This window comes from Macaca nemestrina, chromosome 15 (genome assembly GCF_043159975.1).
Source record: "Macaca nemestrina isolate mMacNem1 chromosome 15, mMacNem.hap1, whole genome shotgun sequence".
NCBI classification, from domain to species: Eukaryota; Metazoa; Chordata; class Mammalia; order Primates; family Cercopithecidae; genus Macaca; species Macaca nemestrina.
Genome location: NC_092139.1, coordinates 28,630,947 through 28,650,779, shown reverse-complemented (window position 1 = coordinate 28,650,779; position 19,833 = coordinate 28,630,947). Strand labels below are relative to the sequence as shown.

Genomic DNA, 19,833 nt, shown 5'->3' with positions numbered 1-19,833 from the left:
CTTGTATAATTAAAACTACATGACATTTTGTAATGGCCAAACCAGCAAAGTAGTCCTATTTAGCTTGAAATTGAGTTAGAAATTGAAAATGCTCTCATAATAGAAAACAAATCCCTCAAATTTAGAAATGCACAAAAATGCTTAAAGTCATGTGAAATGTTGCAAAACCATCTCACGAGACATACCCAGATTGTCAACATATGAAGCGCCAGTGTCTACAAACATCCTTTTCTGCTGAGCTGTGTTCTGTTTGGCTCCGATGGACAGCTGTGTTTGGGGTATCTAGGGAGGAGTAGGGCCCTGTGCCCATGCTGGCTCTCCCCTATCTCCAGATACTACCTGTGCCTGCAGCTGCGGGCAGACATCATCACGGGCCGGCTGCCCTGCTCCTTTGTCACGCATGCCCTACTGGGCTCCTATGCCGTGCAAGCTGAGCTGGGCGACTATGATGCTGAGGAGCATGTGGGCAACTATGTCAGCGAGCTCCGCTTCGCCCCTAACCAGACCCGGGAGCTGGAGGAGAGGATCATGGAGCTGCATAAGACATACAGGTAAGAGGGTGCCAGCCAGGGCCTTCTGTGGCTCCTTGGCCAGTGGGAGCCTTCCTTGCAGGCCTGAATGTCCTAGGCCGCCGCATACTGTGCTGTTTGTACCCCACCTGGCTCTGCCCCTAACTTGAGGTATATCTGAGAGCAAATCATCTCTGTAAATAGGAATGGTAGTGACTGGCTGTGTGGCCTTGATGACCTTTTGGGACCCCAAGTTTCTTAAACTCCTCTATAGGTATGATAGTTCCCTGTCCTTGGCCTCTGAAAATCAGTTTATCTGCCAGCTAGAGATAATAATCGCTACTGTGTCTCTAAGTAAGTGTCCTGGTGTCTAGATCTTGGTGTAGAGTTCAAAAGTTTGGACCCAAAAGCCAGCCTGCTAGGGTTCCTATACTGGCTCTGCCACTTTCTAACCAGGAGATCTCAGGAAGGTCATTTCACTTCCTGTGCTTTGGTTTCCTCATCTGTTCAAGGTGGATGCTGTTAAACCCCACCTTGTAGGATTGTTGGGAGGCCTAAATAGCACATATTAAAGGCACACTGCATGTTGGCTGTTAGTGTTGCTGTCTGTGGATCAAGGAGTTGAATAGTTGATCATGCAGGGGAAAGTACCTTGTTCCAGCAGTTGGATGATAATTAACTAGTGTGACTATAGGCTGGTTATTTAACCTCTCTAAGCCCAATTTTTCACCTGCATATGCACGAAGTTAGATTATCAGTGTCTCTCAACTATTGGCATTTGGGGCAGGAGAATTCATTGTGCAGAATGTTCAGCATCCCTGGGACCCAGTAAATGCCCATAACACCTTCTCAGTCATTGTAACAACCCAGATACTCCACTTCGCCATTGCTTCTGTACAGGTTCCCCTAGAGAGGAACCCTCAGAACGAAATGATTTGTAGGGTCCTTTTAAGCTGGAACTATTCAGGACTGTAAGTCCAGGATTGTTATGGGGACTCAGTATAATTAATAATGTGAAGGTGCATTATAAACTTTAAAGTGCTGCACCCAGCGAAAGGAGTATGGTGATATTGTCTCATTACTATTGAGGATGGAGGGAATTAGGAGGCTCTTGTTCTGTGGGCTTCATCTGGAGAGGAGGGCCAGGGCCAGATGTGGAGTGATCGTGTACGTGGGGAAGAGCCTGCTGGGATGTGATGAATGCTAGGTCAAGGGTGGCAAATGCTGTCTCTGAGAATCGCACATTAACTCTGCTTGGTTAATAGTGACTGCTGTGATGTTGTGTTGAGTAGGATACTGATTCCTTACAATGCCCAGGTAAGCAGTGTCCACCTGGGCATAGGAACAGGGAGTAGTGGGCTGCCTGCCATCTATTTGTCATCCCTGTCCTAGATAGTAAGACATCTTAGGATTTGCAAGAGTCATAATAATACAAAGAACGATGTTCAGATCAATGTGGGCTGGAGAAATACTAACGGCTGTGCCTACAGCTCTTTGGACCTAAAGCACACTGACATCTCATGTCCAGGTATCCCACACAGCAGCCCAGAAGTAGACAGGTCACAGGAAACTGAGGCCTGGAGGATATACAAGCCCTGTAATGAAGTGATTAGGAGCATAAACTCTGAAGTCACACAAATCCTGACTCTTCTCCTTCATAGCAGTGTGGCCTTGGACAAGTTACTTAACGTCTCTGTGCCGGTTTTCTCATCTGTAAAATGAGAAGAAGAATAATACCTATCTTACAGAGTTGTTATGAGGATTCAGTGAGTTAATACGTGTAAAGTACTTAGAACAGTAACCAGCACATAGTACTCAATAAATGTTTGCTCTGACTAAGTATAAAATGTAGTCCAAGTTTCCTGGCAGCGAAAGCAAAGAAGGAACTTGATTAATTACATAACTCTTCTTTTTGGAAAGGAGAATGTGCACCTGTTCCTTAGGAGAGATTAAGTGGCTTCTGATACTGAATTCTGCAAGAAATATCCCATGTGGGTAATAATTTAGGAGCCCCTGGGTGGTTATAATGAACAGTGTCCTTAACAATGGTTTTACGGTCATGGAAAAGTAGAATTTATAGCTCACAGTCAATTCAGTGGCAGAATGAGGCAAAAATCCTGACTCCCAGCTCAGCCCTTGTGTGCTCCCTGGACTAACAAGACTGGACTTGAGCTTTGGCAGAAGATGGGGGTTGGGTGGGCTGAAGTGGGAGTTGGGGTATACCCTCCTGCTCTGAGGACAGAGGGAAAGGATTAGGGTGAGGCTCAGCATATTTGACTTCATAGAATCATGGGTTCTGATGGTGGCCACCTTTGGCCAGCAGGACTCAAGCCTGGGCCTTTCCCTTGGTCACCTGTGATCACTTTCTTTCCCTAAGGGGGATGACCCCAGGAGAAGCAGAAATCCACTTCTTAGAGAACGCCAAGAAGCTTTCCATGTATGGAGTAGACCTGCACCATGCCAAGGTACCACCGGCTTCCTGGGTTCCCCTAGTGTCTGGGTGGTGCCCCCAAAGAACTATCAGGCTTTTCCCTAGGGCTTGGTGTGCCAGACACTGTGTTACCTCCAACTTGAAACCTTTTCTGTTCTCATTCTCATTCCTCGAAGTTCCATAACCTTTTATTTTCTCATGATCTGTATCCTTTTCTCCATGTATTTTATTTATGAACCTGTTTGAGCCCCCGCTAGACTGGGAGCATTGTGAGGGAAAGATGTAGGCCTTAGTTTATTTCTGTATTCCTAGCACCTGGCACATAGCCTGGCACCAAGTGTGTGCCACTAAAATTTGCTGGGTGAATGTATGATTGAGTGATTGACAGAGCAAATGATCAGACAAGTGAGTGGGTGAATAAATACCTAAATGGAAGAGTGAATGACTGAATGACAATGGGAGGGATTGGTCAGTGGGACTCCAGCGTGGAGGCTCTAACCCTGCTCCTGAGAGCTCATTACAAGCAGCTCACAGGGCGGTGTGTTCGGGGTGGGTGGCAGGCTGTCCCCAGGCATGGACCCCGGGCCTTCCATTCCATGGTCTCTTCTCATGCAGGACTCTGAGGGCATCGACATTATGTTAGGTGTCTGTGCTAATGGCCTGCTTATCTACCGGGACCGGCTGAGAATCAACCGTTTTGCCTGGCCCAAGATCCTCAAGATCTCCTACAAAAGGAGTAACTTCTATATCAAGATCCGGCCTGGGGAGGTGAGCCTGCCTTGGGAAACCCTCCTCCTCACCAGAATCAACTAGAAAGGAGTGAACCCCGGCAGCCGAGCCTAGGCTGCCAACACACACACACACACACACACACACACACACACACACACACACACACACGGAGAGAGAGAGAGAGTGAGAGAGAGAGAAGAGCCTAAATAAAATTATAACTGGCCGGGCGTGGTGGCTCACGCCTGTAATCCCAACACTTTGGGAGGCCGAGATGGGTGGATCACAAGGTCAGGAGATCAAGACCACCCTGGTTAACATGGTGAAACCCCATCTCTACTAAAAAATAAAAAAAAAAATTAGCTGGGCGTGCTGGCGGGCGCCTGTAGTCCCAGCTGCTCAGGAGGCTGAGGCAGGAGAATGGCGTGAACCCGGGAGGCAGAGCTTGCAGTGGGCTGAGATCGCGCCACTGCACTCCAGCCTGGGTGACAGAGTGAGACTCTGTCTCAAAAAATAAATAAATAAATAAAAATAAAAAATAAAACTATCACCACATACGGCCAGGTGCAGTGGCTCACGCCTGTAATCCCAGCACTTTAGAAGGTCGAGGTGGGTGGATCACATGAGGTCAGAAGTTCGAGACCAGCCTGGCCAACATGGTGAAACCCCATCTGTACTAAAAATACACAATTAGCTGGCACTGTACTCCAGCCTGGGCGAGCAAGACTCTGTCTCAAAAAAAAAAAAGGGAGGGAAAAATAAAAACAGAAGAAGAAGTATAACCACATACATTCAGGTCACACAGATAAATGAATACATGTCTGTGTAAAGTTCATGTATTTACTTACATGTTGAAAGTATGGAAGTTTATACACATTCTAAGATACACAGACTGGACTATACACACAACACACACAAATGCAAACATGTATATGTCTGCAACTCTTTTCCTTCAATTCCCCACATCTCACCCATCAAAAAGCCCATTTGGTCGTAACATCTGCTTCTCTTCCTCTCTGTCACACCTGCCTCCAGCAGCCCCCATCTTTCGCCTATGCCTATGAGGGCCTTCTCACTGCCCTCTGCCCTCCCTCGCCTCTGGTGCTCATCAGGCCATTTTCCTCATAACTGCCAGAGAGATCCTAAAAAGTCCCTTAAATCAGATCATGGCAAGCCCACTCTCCCTTCCCACCCACACCCTTGCTTACACCTTTCAGGAACTCTCTTTAACTCTTGAGCTAAACTCCAAACTCCTTCCATGGCCACCTATCTCTCCCACTTATCCCTTGCCACACTGCCCCACGCCCAAGGTGCTTTAGCCTCTTTGGCCTTGAGATCTTTGAATAAGTCAAGCTCTTTCCTGACTGGGTGCTTCGCATTTGATGTTTCCTCTACCTGAAAGTGTCTCCCCGTCTCGCTTCTCATATAGCTGGTTCCTTCCCATTCTTCAAATGTCAGCTCAAGATCACCTAAATCTAGGTCTAGAGGGGATCCCCTGCTCTTCCTTAGACGGCAGGAGCCCCCATGCCTTCCCAGTTCTGCCATACCACATACCTCCCTTCATTCCCCTTGTAGCCCTGATCAGTGTCTGCAATTATCTTGTTTGCTTATTTATTATTAGAGGCCCCCCTACCCCCACTAGAATCTTCTGCCTTGATCTCCTTGTATCTCTAGTGTTTAGCACTGGACCCATCACAGAGTAAGGGCTCTGTCATCCTTATTGATTCAGTGAATGAACAGGCCAAAGTCGCAGATGCCTGAGAAGAGTTCAGAAAGGATGACTCACATCTATAATCCCAGCATTTTGGGAGGCTGAGGTGGGAGGATTGCTTGAGCCCAGGAGTTGGAGACCAGCCTAGGCAACATAGTGAGACCCATTCTCTACAAAAAATTAGCCGGTGTGGTGGTGTCTGACTGTAGTCCCAGCTACTTGGGAGGCTGAGCAGGAGGATCTCTTGAGTTCAAGGTTATAGTGAGCTATGATTGCGCCACCGCACTCCACCCTGGGCAAATGATCGAGACCCCGTGTCTCAAGAAAACATTAAACAGATAAAATAAAAAACACAAAGAATGGTCTAGTTGCAAGAGTGAGCTCAGGCCCTGCCTCTAACCTGCCCTTCTTGGTTTTCAGTATGAGCAATTTGAGAGCACAATTGGCTTTAAACTCCCAAACCACCGGTCAGCCAAGAGACTATGGAAGGTCTGCATCGAGCATCACACATTCTTCCGGTGAGCCTGACCTTGGATGGGGTAATGGGGATGGGGCAGAGACCATGTGTATGGAGGGAAGCGGGGAAGGAGTTAGTGAGAACGCTAGGAATGTCCTCCTCCCTTTCCCCAAGTCCCTCCCTTCCTGGGCCACTTTGAATTGTCGTAGTTGGTGGGTTAGTGGGATGAAAGGCCAGCTGTGGTCTAACCTTGGGCCTGGCAGTACAGGTTTGATTCCCCCTCCCCTGCATCCCTCTGCTGCAGGCTGGTGTCCCCTGAGCCCCCACCCAAGGGCTTCCTGGTGATGGGCTCCAAGTTCCGGTACAGTGGGAGGACCCAGGCACAGACCCGCCAGGCCAGCGCCCTCATTGACCGGCCTGCACCCTTCTTTGAGCGTTCTTCCAGCAAACGGTACACCATGTCCCGCAGCCTTGATGGAGGTATGGCCCAAACTGGAGGGCTGGGGGGAATGGTCTTTAGAGGGAAGTGGGGGAGTGGGTATCCCGGGTTCTGCAGAATGAACAGGAAAATGGTAGACGCATCCCAAGTTCATCTGCACCAGGTTGGGCCCCTCAAGACCAGTGCTGTCCCTGGGCAGCTCTTGGTGGCTTAGTCCCAACCTAGAGCTCACTTCCACTTGAGATGTGACACTACCACTCTCTGGATTTCACACAACTTCCCTGAGTTGTGGTCTTTTGGGGTCCCAGGTTCCCCCATATGGTTTGGGCCACCTACCCAAGAAGCTTAGCAATCCACCGGTCATCATCATACTAGGGGAATGGTGTCTTGTGACTGCAGTGTGGAGCTGATGATGCCTTATCTGCTGGGAGGCCAGGGCATCGTTCTTGGTCATTCTTTTGGTTTTACTGGGCTCTGGGCTGATTGACAATCTAACCACGTGGCACTCTCCACTGTCTCCATTTCTGTTGGGCTGATGGGTGCCCTTAACATCAATGAAAACTGGCCCTATATAGTCCTGTAGCAAGCAGACAGGGCTTAAAATGTGGTGCACAAACCATGTCTCATCAGAGTCGCCTGTGAGATTGTTAAACACAAAAATTCCCAGGTTCTGCCCCAGACCTACTAAATCAGCATCCTTCAGGGCCCAAGTCTCTCCCCAGGATGTACACACTCGAGTTTGTAGGTGATGTTCAGAAGTCACATGGGACACTGGGGAAATTCAGAATTATGTAGATCTAAGTTCAAATCTTGGCCTTGACAGTCACTGTGGGCTATTCTCTGAACACCAGAAGTGGTTCATAAATATCTGAATGAATGGATGGGTGACCTTAAGCAACTTATGTAACTCCCTGAGCCTGTTTCCTCTTCTACAAAATAAATAGTACCTATTTTGCTGTGTTCTAGGGAAAACTAAATGAGATCATGCCTAGAAAATATTCTGTGGCATGTAGTAGCACCTTAAGAAATTGTACCCGTTTTTATTGTTTTTAGGTTTGTAGAGAGCGGCTTAAAGGTGGGAAGTGGGAGCTGAGCATGGTGACTCATGCCTGTAATCCCAGCACTTTGGGAGGCCAAGGTGGGCAGATCACCTGAGGTCAGGAGTTTGAGACCAGCCTAACCAATATGACGAAACCCCGTCTCTACTAAAAATACAAAAATTAGCCGGGCGTGGTGGCATGCGCCTGTAATCTCAGCTACTCAGGAGGCTGAAATAGGAGAATTGCTTGGACCCCAGAGGAGAAGGTTGCAGTGAGCTGAGATCACACTATTGCACTCCAGCCTGGGCAACAAAACGAGACTCCATCTCAAAAAAAAAAAAAGGCCAGGCACAGTGGCTCACTCCTGTAATCCCAACACTTCGGGAGGCCAAGGGAGGGTGGATCATAAGGTCAAGAGATCAAGACCATCCAGGCCAACATGGTGAAACCCCATCTGTACTAAAAATACAAAGATTAGCTGGGTATGGTGGCAGGCGCTTGTAGTCTCAGCTACTCGGGAGGCTGAGGCAGGAGAATCACTTGAACCTGGGAGGCAGAAGTTGCAGTGAGCCAAGATTGTACCACTGCACTCTAGCCTGGCGATAGAGTGAGACTCCATCTCCAAAAAAAAAAAAAAAAAAAAAAAAAAAAGGGAAGTAGGGACTTGGGTGGGGAAGCCGTAGATGCTCCCAGAACACCTTGGGGCAGGCCTCCAGGCACGTTAGTTCTACTTATATTTTCTGAGTATTATATGTGTGTCAGGCCTTGTGTTGGGTCCTGGGTATAGTATTTAGAGTGAATAGGTTTGGCCCTTCCCTTTGAGGAGCTCGTAGAATAGCAGGTTTGTAAGCATTTGTTGTGGTTCAAGCAATGGGAGAAGCATGTGTAGAATGTAGAGCAGCTGTGAGGAGGGAGGAATTAAGTTTAGAAGGGGCAGAAAGGGCTCTGCAGAAAGGGTGCTAACTGGGCAGGGTTTTGAAGGATCCTAGGAGTTTGCCAGGTGATCAAGAAAGTCTGATACTTTTTCTGGTATACGAACGTGAGACCTGTCTCAGGACTCCTGTGCATGTTTGAAAGATGTGTAGTTATGCTAGGGTTTGTCTGAGGCTGAAGAAGCTCCTTCTTCTCCTTGGGTAGACAGAGGACAGAAAACTCGGGTTTATGCAAAGGGAAAGGTCCCTCCCCTGTAGCTTCCATTACTATGTCAGGGGCCAAACGAAGCCCAGATTCTGGCAGGCAGCAGAGGTTAGCCTGGAGCTGGTGAAGCTCATCAGAGAGGAACAGAAGCATGGAGTCTAAGCCAGGAGGCCTCGGTCCCTATCCCAACTCACCAAAAGGTCACCAGTGGGATATTTCCCCCCTTGACGTCTCCAGTCATCCTCTGTAAAATGGGGATAAGTCAGTCCCATTCCAGCCATCAACATAGGGTATTGTGTAAATCAAATGAAATATATGCATAAATGCGTACTTTGCAAAGTGAGTGTATATGAATAGAAAGGATAATTATCCTCTTTTTAAAATCTAGGCCAACCCCAAGGATAATCTGAGCTCTGGTTATTTTAAACCCATGTTTTTCAGCCTATTTTCCACCAAGACACAATCTATGGGCATAGTCGGATTATGCCCAATGCCTGATGCGAAGTCTAGTTCCACCCCTTCCTTTCCTATTCAGAAAAGCATTTTGGAATACCAGTGAGTGAGAAAGGTGTTATTGCAGGGATCTCCCTGAATTCTCCCTAATTTATAAAGAAGGTAAATTAGTTGCAAACTTAAGACTTTAGCTTTCACTAGTAAAGCTAATCTCACCATATTTGTATGTTGCTAAATGATGATCAGGTGAGTATTCAACCACAACCACCACAACCAAAACAGCAACATTTATGGGCTGCCATTGATGGAAGGCTCACTCTGTGCCAGCCACTCTTCCATAAATACTTATATACATTAGCTTTTTCATTCCTCACCTCCTCTTTCTAAAGCAGGCACTGCTTCTAGACGAGGAAACCAAGACCCAGAAATATTGTGTAATTTACCCAAGGTCATGCAGTCAAGAAGAGATGGATTTGAGATTTGAACCCAGGTTCTAGTGCTATAGAAACCAGGAAGGAGTCCTGGGCTGGGAGGCAGGTCTGCCACTTACCGGCCATGTGACCAGAAGTCTACTTCACCCCTCTGGGCAACGGGTGAGGGGTGTGGAAGAGTTGGCTTCACTCCAGGCGCGGTTGGGCAGGGCCGGGCTGGTTCTCTGTTCTCCGGGAGGGTCTCACATGGTTGCCCGGCTATCTCCATCCACTTCAGCAGAGTTCTCCCGCCCAGCCTCTGTCAGCGAGAACCACGATGCAGGGCCCGACGGTGACAAGCGGGAGGAGGATGGCGAGTCTGGGGGGCGACGGTCAGAGGCCGAGGAGGGAGAGGTCAGGACTCCGACCAAGATCAAGGAGCTAAAGGTAGGAGCCTGGCTTTCTCGTACCCTCTGCCCTGGGGATCAGGAGGCTGACCTGAGGTCTACCCTTGACCTTGGCCTTCATATGCCCCCAGCTGTTGCCAAGCACCCTTGCTATGGAGTCCACCATGGACAGGGCCTTGCCTTTGGGTCATCTCTCAATACCTGGCCCTTGCTGGGATGGGGTGGGCATGGGGGTGGGCATGCTGCCTGCCCTGTACTCTCCCCAGCTTTGCCCTACTTTTCCAGAGGGCCACTCTGTCCCTTAGAGGACTCAGGCCTCCTTTTGCACACTCTTAATTTGCCCCTTTGACTGGGATCTGGATCTGCACTGCTCTCTTCCTCCTCAGAGCATGACTGGGTGTCACCAACAGCTCTCAGGAGTGTGAAGTTCAAGTGTGTCCCCTTCCTACTTCCCCATGCCCCAATCAGGTGCACACACACACTTCCAGTATCTGTGTGTACATGCTCATGCAGGAGTGCATGACCTTAGCCTCACACGCATTTAATAACATATGTATGCACTCGTCACCCTTAGATCCATGCACACTGATGTGTAAACAACACGCACACACACAGGTGTGTGCACACACAGGCCAGGGAGAGCTTCCTCTCGGTGTAATTGTTCAGCAGGTTTCTTTCCATCTCCCTTGTGAGCACAGGGCCTTGAACATGCTCCCACTGACAGCAAGAGACAGGAAACCCCTTTCTTATATCCCACCTGCCCAGTATGGCTCTGCCCACTTGGCCTCTAGTTACCTTCTCTGCCTTCCTGGGACAGCGCCCTGCTTCACGCCTGCACCTTCTTCTGATTATCTCACTGCCCTGCTGGTGGCCCACCCAGCTGCCCTGGCCTCCACTTGGTCGAGTGTGAGTGCTCTGGGCTCCTTGCTGGACCAAGCCCATCGTGATATCTCTAATCCATCTGCTCTACTGACCCTGCTGCTCTCTTTCCCTCCTACCACATCCCACTAGCCGGAGCAGGAAACCACGCCGAGACACAAGCAGGAGGTACTGCATGGGACCTGTCCCTCCCTACCCAGCCTTTCCTATCCCCAGCTCATTTGTCACCATCCCACAGTCCATCCCAGGCTCACTTCCCTGGCACCATCTCAGCTTCAACTTCGTCTCTGGTCCCCAGCCATCGCCCTCTGCAGCCGCCCTTGCTCGCCACTCCACCACCCACTAAGCTTATCTCTCTAGCTCCCTTCTTAGACTCTCCTAGCCAATTGGCCATCTCTCCCTCCTTCCTCAGCCCTCCCACCCTCTCCCTAGCTCACCCGGTCCTCCATACTTGCAGCTCACCTGCTGACCATCCCACCTGCACCACCAGCTCTTCCGGGCCATTCTGTGCTTTCATATAGCTCATCTGTCCCCACCCACCCCTTCCCTAGATTCATCTCCTCCTCGACAGCACTGTTTGGTCTCACCTCCATCTCATCTGTGTCCCCTGTGTCCTCACCCCAAGCTTCTTTTTGTATCTATTGGCAGCCAGTTGTGGGTGTGGGGATTTGGGGGGGGAGGGAGGCACCTCAGAGCACATCTGCATCTGCCCCAACTCCAGTCCGACACCTCCCCTAGGCAGGGTTGACTACTGCTCAACTCTGGCAAAAACCCCCTCCTCTTCTCTTCCTTTCCTCGTCTTCTTCCCATTTGTTGCTTCCCCCAAATTATTCCTCCCATGTTAACCACTTCTTGCCTCTCACACAGTCACTAACTCTTCATCTGAACTTTAACTGCAAGAGAAGTGGGTTTATTCTTGGGCTGCCTAGGGAAAGGGCCAGAGACTGGGACATAAGAAGAGCCTTACCTTGGAGTCCTGAGATCTGGGTTTCAACCCCACTTCTGCCACCAACTCTTTGAAGGTCTTGGGAAATTCCCCTCAGGCCCCAGTCCCCTGTCTGCACAGCAAAGCATTCAGACTAGGTTTCTCCAATGCCCTTAACCTTTAAGGATCCCAGGATCCCAGGATCCCACTGCTTCCTGTAGCCTTCAAGGACATGACACACTCATGGAGGCAGTGGGGCAGGTTTGGAATGGAAGATGACAAGCCACATCTCAGGTTGGGACTCACTACCCATTGCAGCCCAAACCCCCTCCCTGTGCAAACGCCATCAGGTTTGACTTCTCAGACAGCCATTGTCCCGAGGGCAGCTCAGCTTGGGAAGGGATGCCTGAGGAACAGACAGATGTCTGGAGGGAAAGCAGAGCCTCACTGGGATTGATTTCCTTCCTGAGGTAGCTTAGGAGTCAGCCGTAGTGGATCCTTGGGTACCAGAGATGAGCCCAGGGGAAGATTCTAGCTTTGTCCAAGGGTAAGCTTACCTTCCAGCGGTTCTTCCAGAATTACCTGATCTGACTTTAATAAGCTGAGATTGTCCATTTCTTGTCCTGAATTGAGTTAACATGAATTTTTAAACAGTCTTACAGATAAGGGTCCTTGGGCTGCCAGCCACCGCTTTGCCCCAGAAGTAGCCAGATAAACAGCTTTGGCAGGTCCCTGCCAGCTCCTGCGCAAAGCTCGTCCTCCCTTGACCTAAGGAGATGACTCTGTCATGCTGCACTAACTTGAGCACAGACTTGGTAGTTTAATGGGGAACACTACCTGTATAGTTAGAATCCTACAACTCCAGCTATACCTGGCTCAATTCTTGTGTCTAGCCATGGGACTTACCATTCTTCTTCCTGGTCTCTAATTCTCCTAATCTTCCCGAACACTCCAAAGCATTCTAGTTTCTCTATCTGGCTATATCTCACCCTGTCTGCTATTGGTGAGTCAGTACCTGAAAGTTATCTGGAAGGTCCAGGGTGGTTGGAGAAGGTAGTGGCCCATCACAGAGGAGACTAGACTGCCCCGGTCTCTAGTGTGGGAGCTTGGCCATTCTTCTGGATGTCCCTGGCTTGAGGAGGATCTCTACTGTGGGCCTCCCCAGGGCCTGAGCAGTTGTGCATGTTGGGCTAGGAGGGGCCCAGACTGGACATCCTGCTAAGTATAGTGGCCCAAGTCTTGGCCAGAAAGTGGACACTGGGATCCGGGAGGGATGTAGGAGGCCCCTCAATGAGCCAGAGCAGCCCAGTGAACAGGATTAGTGAGTTATTATAGCTCTCTGGCAGTTGCTGCCTGCTATGCCGTGGTTGTAACCAGAGGGAAGTCACCTCTGTGACTAAGACTGGGCTTGTAGCACCAAAAGGAACTCACCCAGACCTGTGGGCTTTGGGTAGAGTTTGGCTGTTTGAAGGCTGTAGAGCCAGGCAAGGGAGAAGCAAAAGTGGCTTGACTAGACGTCTCCTCTTTTTCATCTTCAGTGCTCTGTGCCTTGGGATGTGCACCTGTTGGGGTGGTTCTCCTTGCCCTGGTTGGCCTCTGGGGCTGCCATGAGGGCGACACAGGTCAGAGTGGGAATCACGTTGCTGGTGGAGGGTGGTGATGGTGACTGCTGCCATCATCCCTGCACCCTGCATCCCCCACTTGGAGCTGTTCCCCTAACACCACCACCCTCTCCATCTATCCCTAGTTCTTAGACAAGCCAGAGGACGTCTTGCTGAAGCACCAGGCCAGCATCAATGAGCTCAAGAGGACCCTGAAGGAGCCCAACAGCAAACTCATCCACCGGGATCGAGACTGGGAACGGGAGCGCAGGCTGCCCTCCTCCCCTGCCTCCCCCTCCCCCAAGGGCACCCCTGAGAAAGCCAATGAGGTAGGTGTCACCCTGAACCCCTCGACAGGGACCTTGGGTAAAGAGGCATTGGGTTGCTACGTCCTGACTTACACTCATCCTCCACACCAGTATGCTTCCCCCATTGCTGCTTAGGGGCTCGTGGGGATGGAGAGGGTGGTAGGTTAGGCTGAGGGAGATGAATTCACTAAATCTTGGAATCCTGGGTCCTGGAGACCAACTTAAAACATGAAAAACTCAAGACTCCTGGAAGCTTGGTGTACTTCCCTTCCATCAGCCCGAGTATAATGGGGAAGGGGTGCTGGTTAGAAATGCAGGTTTCAGGGCCCCAGCCCAGACCTACTGAATCAGATATTTGAACTCAGTGCTGGCATCGGCATTTGGACAAGTGCTGCAGAGGCTTTTCATGTGCACTACATTTTGAGAATCTCAATAGCTCTATCCAGAACTAGACCCTGTTGTGCCTATTGTGAAAACACGGATTGGGGAGTGGTCCCTCCTGAAAGGGGCTTCGGAGCCCACTGGAGGGGAATGGGCCCGTCACAGAAATCAGACCTGCTTCTGAAGCTTCAGAAAAGGATCTCACATGACCTGCCTTTCTGAGTGGAAAGCGTGGGGTGTTTTCTCGATTGAAGAAGAGATGAAGTTAGGATTTGGGGAAGCCCTGCATTTAGACTCTCAAGTCCATATTTTTAGCCCTTGCTAAATCTTCGCGATATTTACCCCAGTTTATACTTAGGTGTTTTCTCCCTGAAGCTATTGCTTACTGGTCTGAAATCCAATTGTGGTGTATACTTACACTGCCTGGGTTTGAATTCCGGCTCCGCTGCCTGCTAGCTGGATGACTTTGGGCTTGTTACTTAACCTCTCTGAGACTTGTTGGGTAGAGATAATAAAAGCACCTACTTCATGGGGATGTTGTAAGGATTAAACAAGATAACACACGTAGGGGGACTAGCAGAGTACCTCGATGTGCAGTGTGAGTTATTGTTTCATTTGAGAGTTCCAGACTTTTCCACAGAGGAGGTTAACTTCAAATCAGGATAAATAAAGTATGTTTCAATCCAAAGTGTTAAAGTCAAGCATACTAATTTAACTAGAGGCATTCACAGATGACTTTTCTTTAACAAATAAAATTCCCCTTTCCTAAATAAAATAAAAGTTGAAAGGGCCCTGGGAACCTGATCAGAACCTTCATTTTACAGATAGGGGCACTGAGACCCAGAAAGAGGAAGGACTTATTCAGTGTCATAGCTGATGGAAGAGGAGCCAGAACCCAATTTTCTTGTGACCCAGGCTATTGTATTTGCTATTAAATCACAGCTGCCTAGGAGCAAGACCAAATCCCATAAAGACCAGGTAGAGAGTCAATTGTATGTGTGCTGCCTTCTAATGCTTTGGAAATTGGTGATGCACCCATGATCTAATTAGCAGAGCATTTTATTGGATCAGTGCTACCCATGGCCTGAACCTGCCAGATAACAGACGGCTTTGTCTAGTAAGGCATAAGTCCAGAGAGAGCTACTGGGTTGGCTTTCTGGTTGGTGAGTCACAGAATTAGGGATGCTTTGGGGGCCTTTAAGGCTGGCGCCGTGGAAGAATGGCAGACCTCTGCATCCATGAAGGGCCTCTGTTTGCCTCTGGCACAAGCAAGACCCTGGACTGGGTGGTGGGGGCTGGTCTAGTGAGCCAGTGAACAGCACCCCCTTCTGCCCTTCACCGTGGCCTCTAATCAATCCTGATGTGGGCTGGCCAGGCTTGGCCTGGCTGTGGGTGAGGTGGGATGCAGAGGCTACTGAAAGAGTGAGTCTCCAGAAGAGAAGGGGAAGATGAGCCCTGGGAAGTGGGGTCTAGAGCTCTGGAGTGTCTCAGTGTAGCCTGGTGTAGGGTGTGCCCCACCTGCTGGTGATAGCTGGAACTCCTAGAAGATGGGTCTTACTAAAAGGTAGAATCTGCTCCACCTCCCAGCCCTGCTCAGCCCCAAGAAATATAGTCCACTGCTGGAAAGAACTATGGTCCAGGAGCTCACCCTGGAGCTATGGACCATTCAGAACTGGCTTACAGGCTCCCTTGGCATTTAGGGGCCTTTGAAGATTTGGGAGATGGGGAGGTGCCATAGACAAGGATTGACTGGGTCCTTGGGTGAGTAACTTCCCCTTTCTGAGCCTCATTGCCTAGCCCGTTTTGGAGGACCAAAATTGTCATTCCATAGGGTAGTTGGGAAGGTGGAGTGAAATAATGAATATAAAAGCACTTTCTCAACTGGAAGGTGCTGGGCAGTCATGGGGTTATTGCTGATGGTGACTAGAATCCCTGATCCCGAAACCAGCTTTGTGGGGGGTATCCTGAAGATGCCTGTGTCATCCAGAATTCCTAGCAGCCTCCTCATATATTGTTGGGCTTCACCTGGGCCAAGGGGAAAACAGTGGGAACTTTAACTGTTCCCATTTGCCAAACCCAAGTTTCAATGTTTAAAGGGGGCTGTAATCCAAACTGCAGGATTGAACCATAGCCTAAGCCAGAGACATCCAGGGAAGCCCTGGAGCCAGAGTCTAAAAGGTATGGCTCCAACATCTCTGAATGAGAGTGGGCAGGGCATGGGGGAAGGGCACTGGGGCTGACTGTGGGCCTCTCTCCCTTAAGTAGCTCAGAAGGGCAGTCCCTCCCTAGCTCACCCCACAGAGTGGCTACTCCCTGACCTAATCCACAAATCCTAAAGATGTGGGACTTAAAAAGCTGGGCTATTTATGGATTTTGTGTGTGTGTGTGTCTCTCTCCTACTTTTTCTCTCTCCCTCTCTTCCTGTCTCTGTCTCTCCTTCCCTTCCTCCCTCTTCCCATTTCCTCTGGCTCTGGGCCTCCCCTGCAGTCCCAGAGGACCCAGGACATCTCTCAGCAGGACTTGGCACCTGAGCCTGGAGCAGCCGCAGGCTTGGAAGTGTTCACTCAGAAAAGCCTCGCAGCATCTCCTGAGGTTACTGTCTCCACCTTCCTGTGCCCCTTCCTCCTGCCCACCTAGAACCACCCTCTGTGGTCTTAAGAAAACCCTTTCTCTGGGGTGAGGGGAATGTAGCAGATTCTGCCAAGCAGATGGAAGCAATGGGTAACCCATGCTGTCCCCATGCTGTGATAAGGAAATGTCCCCATCCCAGAGATCCATAAAGGGCCAGCCCCTCCCTCATCCCTTGTTTCTGAGGAGAGACAGGACTGCAACCATTCTGGGAAGACAGAACAGCCTGCATTGCCTTGGCCTTGAAGGAGAGGCAGGAATGATCTCCCTCTTTCAGGCCCTGGTAAGGCAGGTGACTCTAGAGGCAGGCTTTGACTTCTATGCTAAGATCAGGGGTCATGGCACCCAGATGCCTTCTGCCTTAAGGTCTTGTCTCTGTTCAGAAGCCTGAATAAGGTCTAGCAGTGGCTAGTTAGGGCACGACATTCCAGCCATCTCCTGCCTGCATCTTCTCTGAACTCCCTTGGAGCTTGGGCCCATCAAAGAGGCAGGCAAAAGTGGACATCTTTCTCTAAGGAGTATCCTTAGGGTTGTGAAGAGATTGGTCAGGCAAGTGTTTGAAATGAGGCGACCATTGCTTCTATGCCCAGGGTGGCAGCAAGTGGAGGGCTCTTTGAAATTCCTGTGGCCCTGCATGGATGCTGGGCATAGAATCCAGGCCCAGGCAGGAGGCTGCACTCCCTCTTCTGCTGGGATTTCATGGACTCTCAGGGTTGGAAGGTATTGAGTGATCATCTGGGCAGAACTTTCTTCCCTGATAATCTGCTGCTCCTCTGTTGGCATATGCTCTCCTCTGAGGGCCTGTACCTTTCTCCATTCTCAGAGAAAACTTCCGTAGCTGCTGCAAACGTGCTGGAACTTTAAGAAAGACATAAATGAGCTACAAAAGTGATAAAACATAAATCATACTTCTACTCTATGCATTTTTCCTCAATCTAAAAATAAAAACAAAACTATCTGCGCACTCTCTTGAGGGAAATCGGACAGGAGTCAACAGCATACCAAGGACAGGGCCAGAGAGATGTCCTGGACACAGAGATGCTCCTGTGACCAAGGACAGGTGCCTGTTTGGGGAGCAGAGCCCACAACCTGCACCCCACGCCCCCATCATTCTCCTGGTAACGTCCATCCAGCCTCTTCCACAGCGGGTACTTTTACTGTCCTTGGCGGCAGCCCATTAACTATTGGGAAGTTTCCGTGTTGAATTAAAACCTGCCCTTTCAAATCAGCAGCCTGTAGGCCTCATTCTGCCCGCTGGTGCCCACTGCCGCTCTGCATCCTCCTCCAGGCCAGCCCTTCAGAGACTTGAACACCTCCCCTTCCCTAGAACACTTCACTCTCTTCACAGTTTCTCCCAGGACATGGTTTCTGGAGGGCCCCTTATCCTGAAACCCCTCCTCTTATAAAGGGCAGGCCTAGCTGGGCAAGGTGGCTCACACCTGTAATCCCAGCACTTTGGGAGACTGAGTTGGGCAGATCACCTGAGGTCAAGAGTTCGAGACCAGCCTGGCCAAGATGGTGAAACCCCGTCTCTACTAAAAATACAAATAATAATAATAATAATAACAATAATAATAATAATAATAATAAGCTGAGCATGGTGGTGCGTGCCTGTAATCCCAGCTACTGGGGAGTCTGAGGCAGGAGAATCACTTGAACCTGGGAGGTGGCTGTGTCAGTGAGTCAAGGTCACGCCACTGCACTCCAGCCTGGATGACAGAACAAAACTCCGGTCTCAAAAACAAAACAAAAAAAAACAAAACAAAAAAGTCAGGCCCCAAAATGTGACCCAGAGCTCCAGGAGGGGCCTGAACAGCCTGGAGTCAGGGGAACAGCCAGGCTGGAGAGTTTCCTGTCATGTGCCTTGAATGGCTGCAGGGCTGTGGCTACCTGGGGCTACCGTAACATTATCCCATCTTGTGATTCAGGTTAGAACGACTTTCATGCCAACCCCGCGGGCCAGGGGTGTGGCTCCACCCGTGCTTTCCTTCAGTGGAAGTGTTTCTCTTTTTGTTCAGTCTTCTTTTCCCCTTCAGGATCCTACGTTTTACTTTGTCCCCCACTGCTCAGTCTGTGATCTTGCGCATGGCCTCTCCCCTCTGGGATACCGTTTCCCCTTCTGAAATAAGGATAACGATATCACAAGTTGCCATTTGGATTAAATTTAATAACTTAGACAAAGGGCTGGCATTGCCTGGCACATAGTAACTAACAATCACTGTACGTTTCCCCTTTCTTCATGCAGTCTTATTTTTCATTCTCTGCCAGCACCCGCCCCACTCACTCTTGCTTATCTAGCCTAGTTGCTAGTTAGAATTGGGGCAGGAATGTCCCAGAAGGAGGCTCATTGACTAGCTTTGGCCATTATTACCAGGCAGATGATGTCAGTACAGCTGGAATGGAGGCAGCTGAAGGAACCTGCTTCTCAAGGAAATGAGCAATGGGACCTAGCTTCCATAGGCTCTCAAAGCACGTCCCTTTGGGATGGTTCAGGAGCTGTGGTCCTGAAGGCTTAATGACCTGAAGTAAAAGCTCAGAAACCCACCCCAGACTCTACCTAGACCTTTCCCCCTTCCTTTTATCTCACTTTCCCCTGGACAAGATTATTTTAATGGGTTCTGATTCCCTGACAATCAGAGAGATTTTCTCAAAACACCGTGGGGAACACAGTTTATGATGCTCTCTTGGGCCTTCAAAATTTTTCAGATCTTATGGGATCTGACAGACTCCTCACCAAGTCATAACCTGAAAAGAAGCCCAAGGTCATATAAACCTTCCCCCTCCTGCTGCTAGGAGCAGTTTTGGGCACGTCTCCCTGTGGAGGTGGTCATGGTAGGGTGGAGAGGACACACTTCACAGAACTTGGCGTCAGAGACTGAGTTCGAGGCCTGCCTTTCCACTTGCTCCCTGTATGGCCTTGGGCAAGATGTTCTCCAGGTCTCAGTTTCCATATCTGTATCATGGAGGGGCTGTAGTTGGGGCAGTGATTTCAAAGGAAGGAGGTACCTCAGGGCACTAAGGCCACCCACACCCCCAACTTTACCAGGGCAGCTCTGTATTTCTGTCACATAGCCGACTTCCATTAAAATTTTGTGGGAAGGATCTTGTGGCCACAAGGTGAAAAACCCAGTTACCTTCCTGCTTTTCTAACCATCCTAGAAGTCCATCATCCCGTCCCAGGCATTGTTTGAAGAACTCTTGGGGGGAGGTAGAGGCTGCTGGGAGATGGCCTAACAGTGCTGCGATCCAGTGCGCTTTTTTTTTTTTTTTTTGAGATGGAATTTTGTTCTTGTTGCCAGGCTAGAGTGCAATGGTGCAATCTTGGCCCACCGCAACCTCTGCCCCACAGATTCAAGCAATTCTCCTGCCTCAGCCTCCCAAAGTGCTG

The 19,833-nt window shown here is 49.7% G+C and overlaps 1 protein-coding gene across 50 annotated transcripts in view; it reads left to right on the top strand.

Moving 5' to 3' along the window:
* LOC105496287 (erythrocyte membrane protein band 4.1 like 1) overlaps positions 1-19,833 on the top strand; it is a 140,539-nt gene that overhangs the window by 92,291 nt on the left and 28,415 nt on the right. For 15 of the 50 annotated variants that reach the window (XM_011766568.3, XM_011766566.2, XM_011766565.3 and 12 more), the window contains 9 exons: positions 333-551; positions 2,887-2,974; positions 3,556-3,708; positions 5,801-5,898; positions 6,142-6,317; positions 9,615-9,763; positions 10,735-10,770; positions 13,275-13,457; positions 16,305-16,409. In XM_011766568.3, coding sequence (XP_011764870.2) covers positions 333-551; positions 2,887-2,974; positions 3,556-3,708; positions 5,801-5,898; positions 6,142-6,317; positions 9,615-9,763; positions 10,735-10,770; positions 13,275-13,457; positions 16,305-16,409 — 1,207 coding nt within the window. The remainder of the gene's footprint in view (positions 1-332; positions 552-2,886; positions 2,975-3,555; positions 3,709-5,800; positions 5,899-6,141; positions 6,318-9,614; positions 9,764-10,734; positions 10,771-13,274; positions 13,458-16,304; positions 16,410-19,833) is intronic. The other 35 variants (XM_071079406.1, XM_071079421.1, XM_071079407.1 and 32 more) reach the window with 6 other exon arrangements.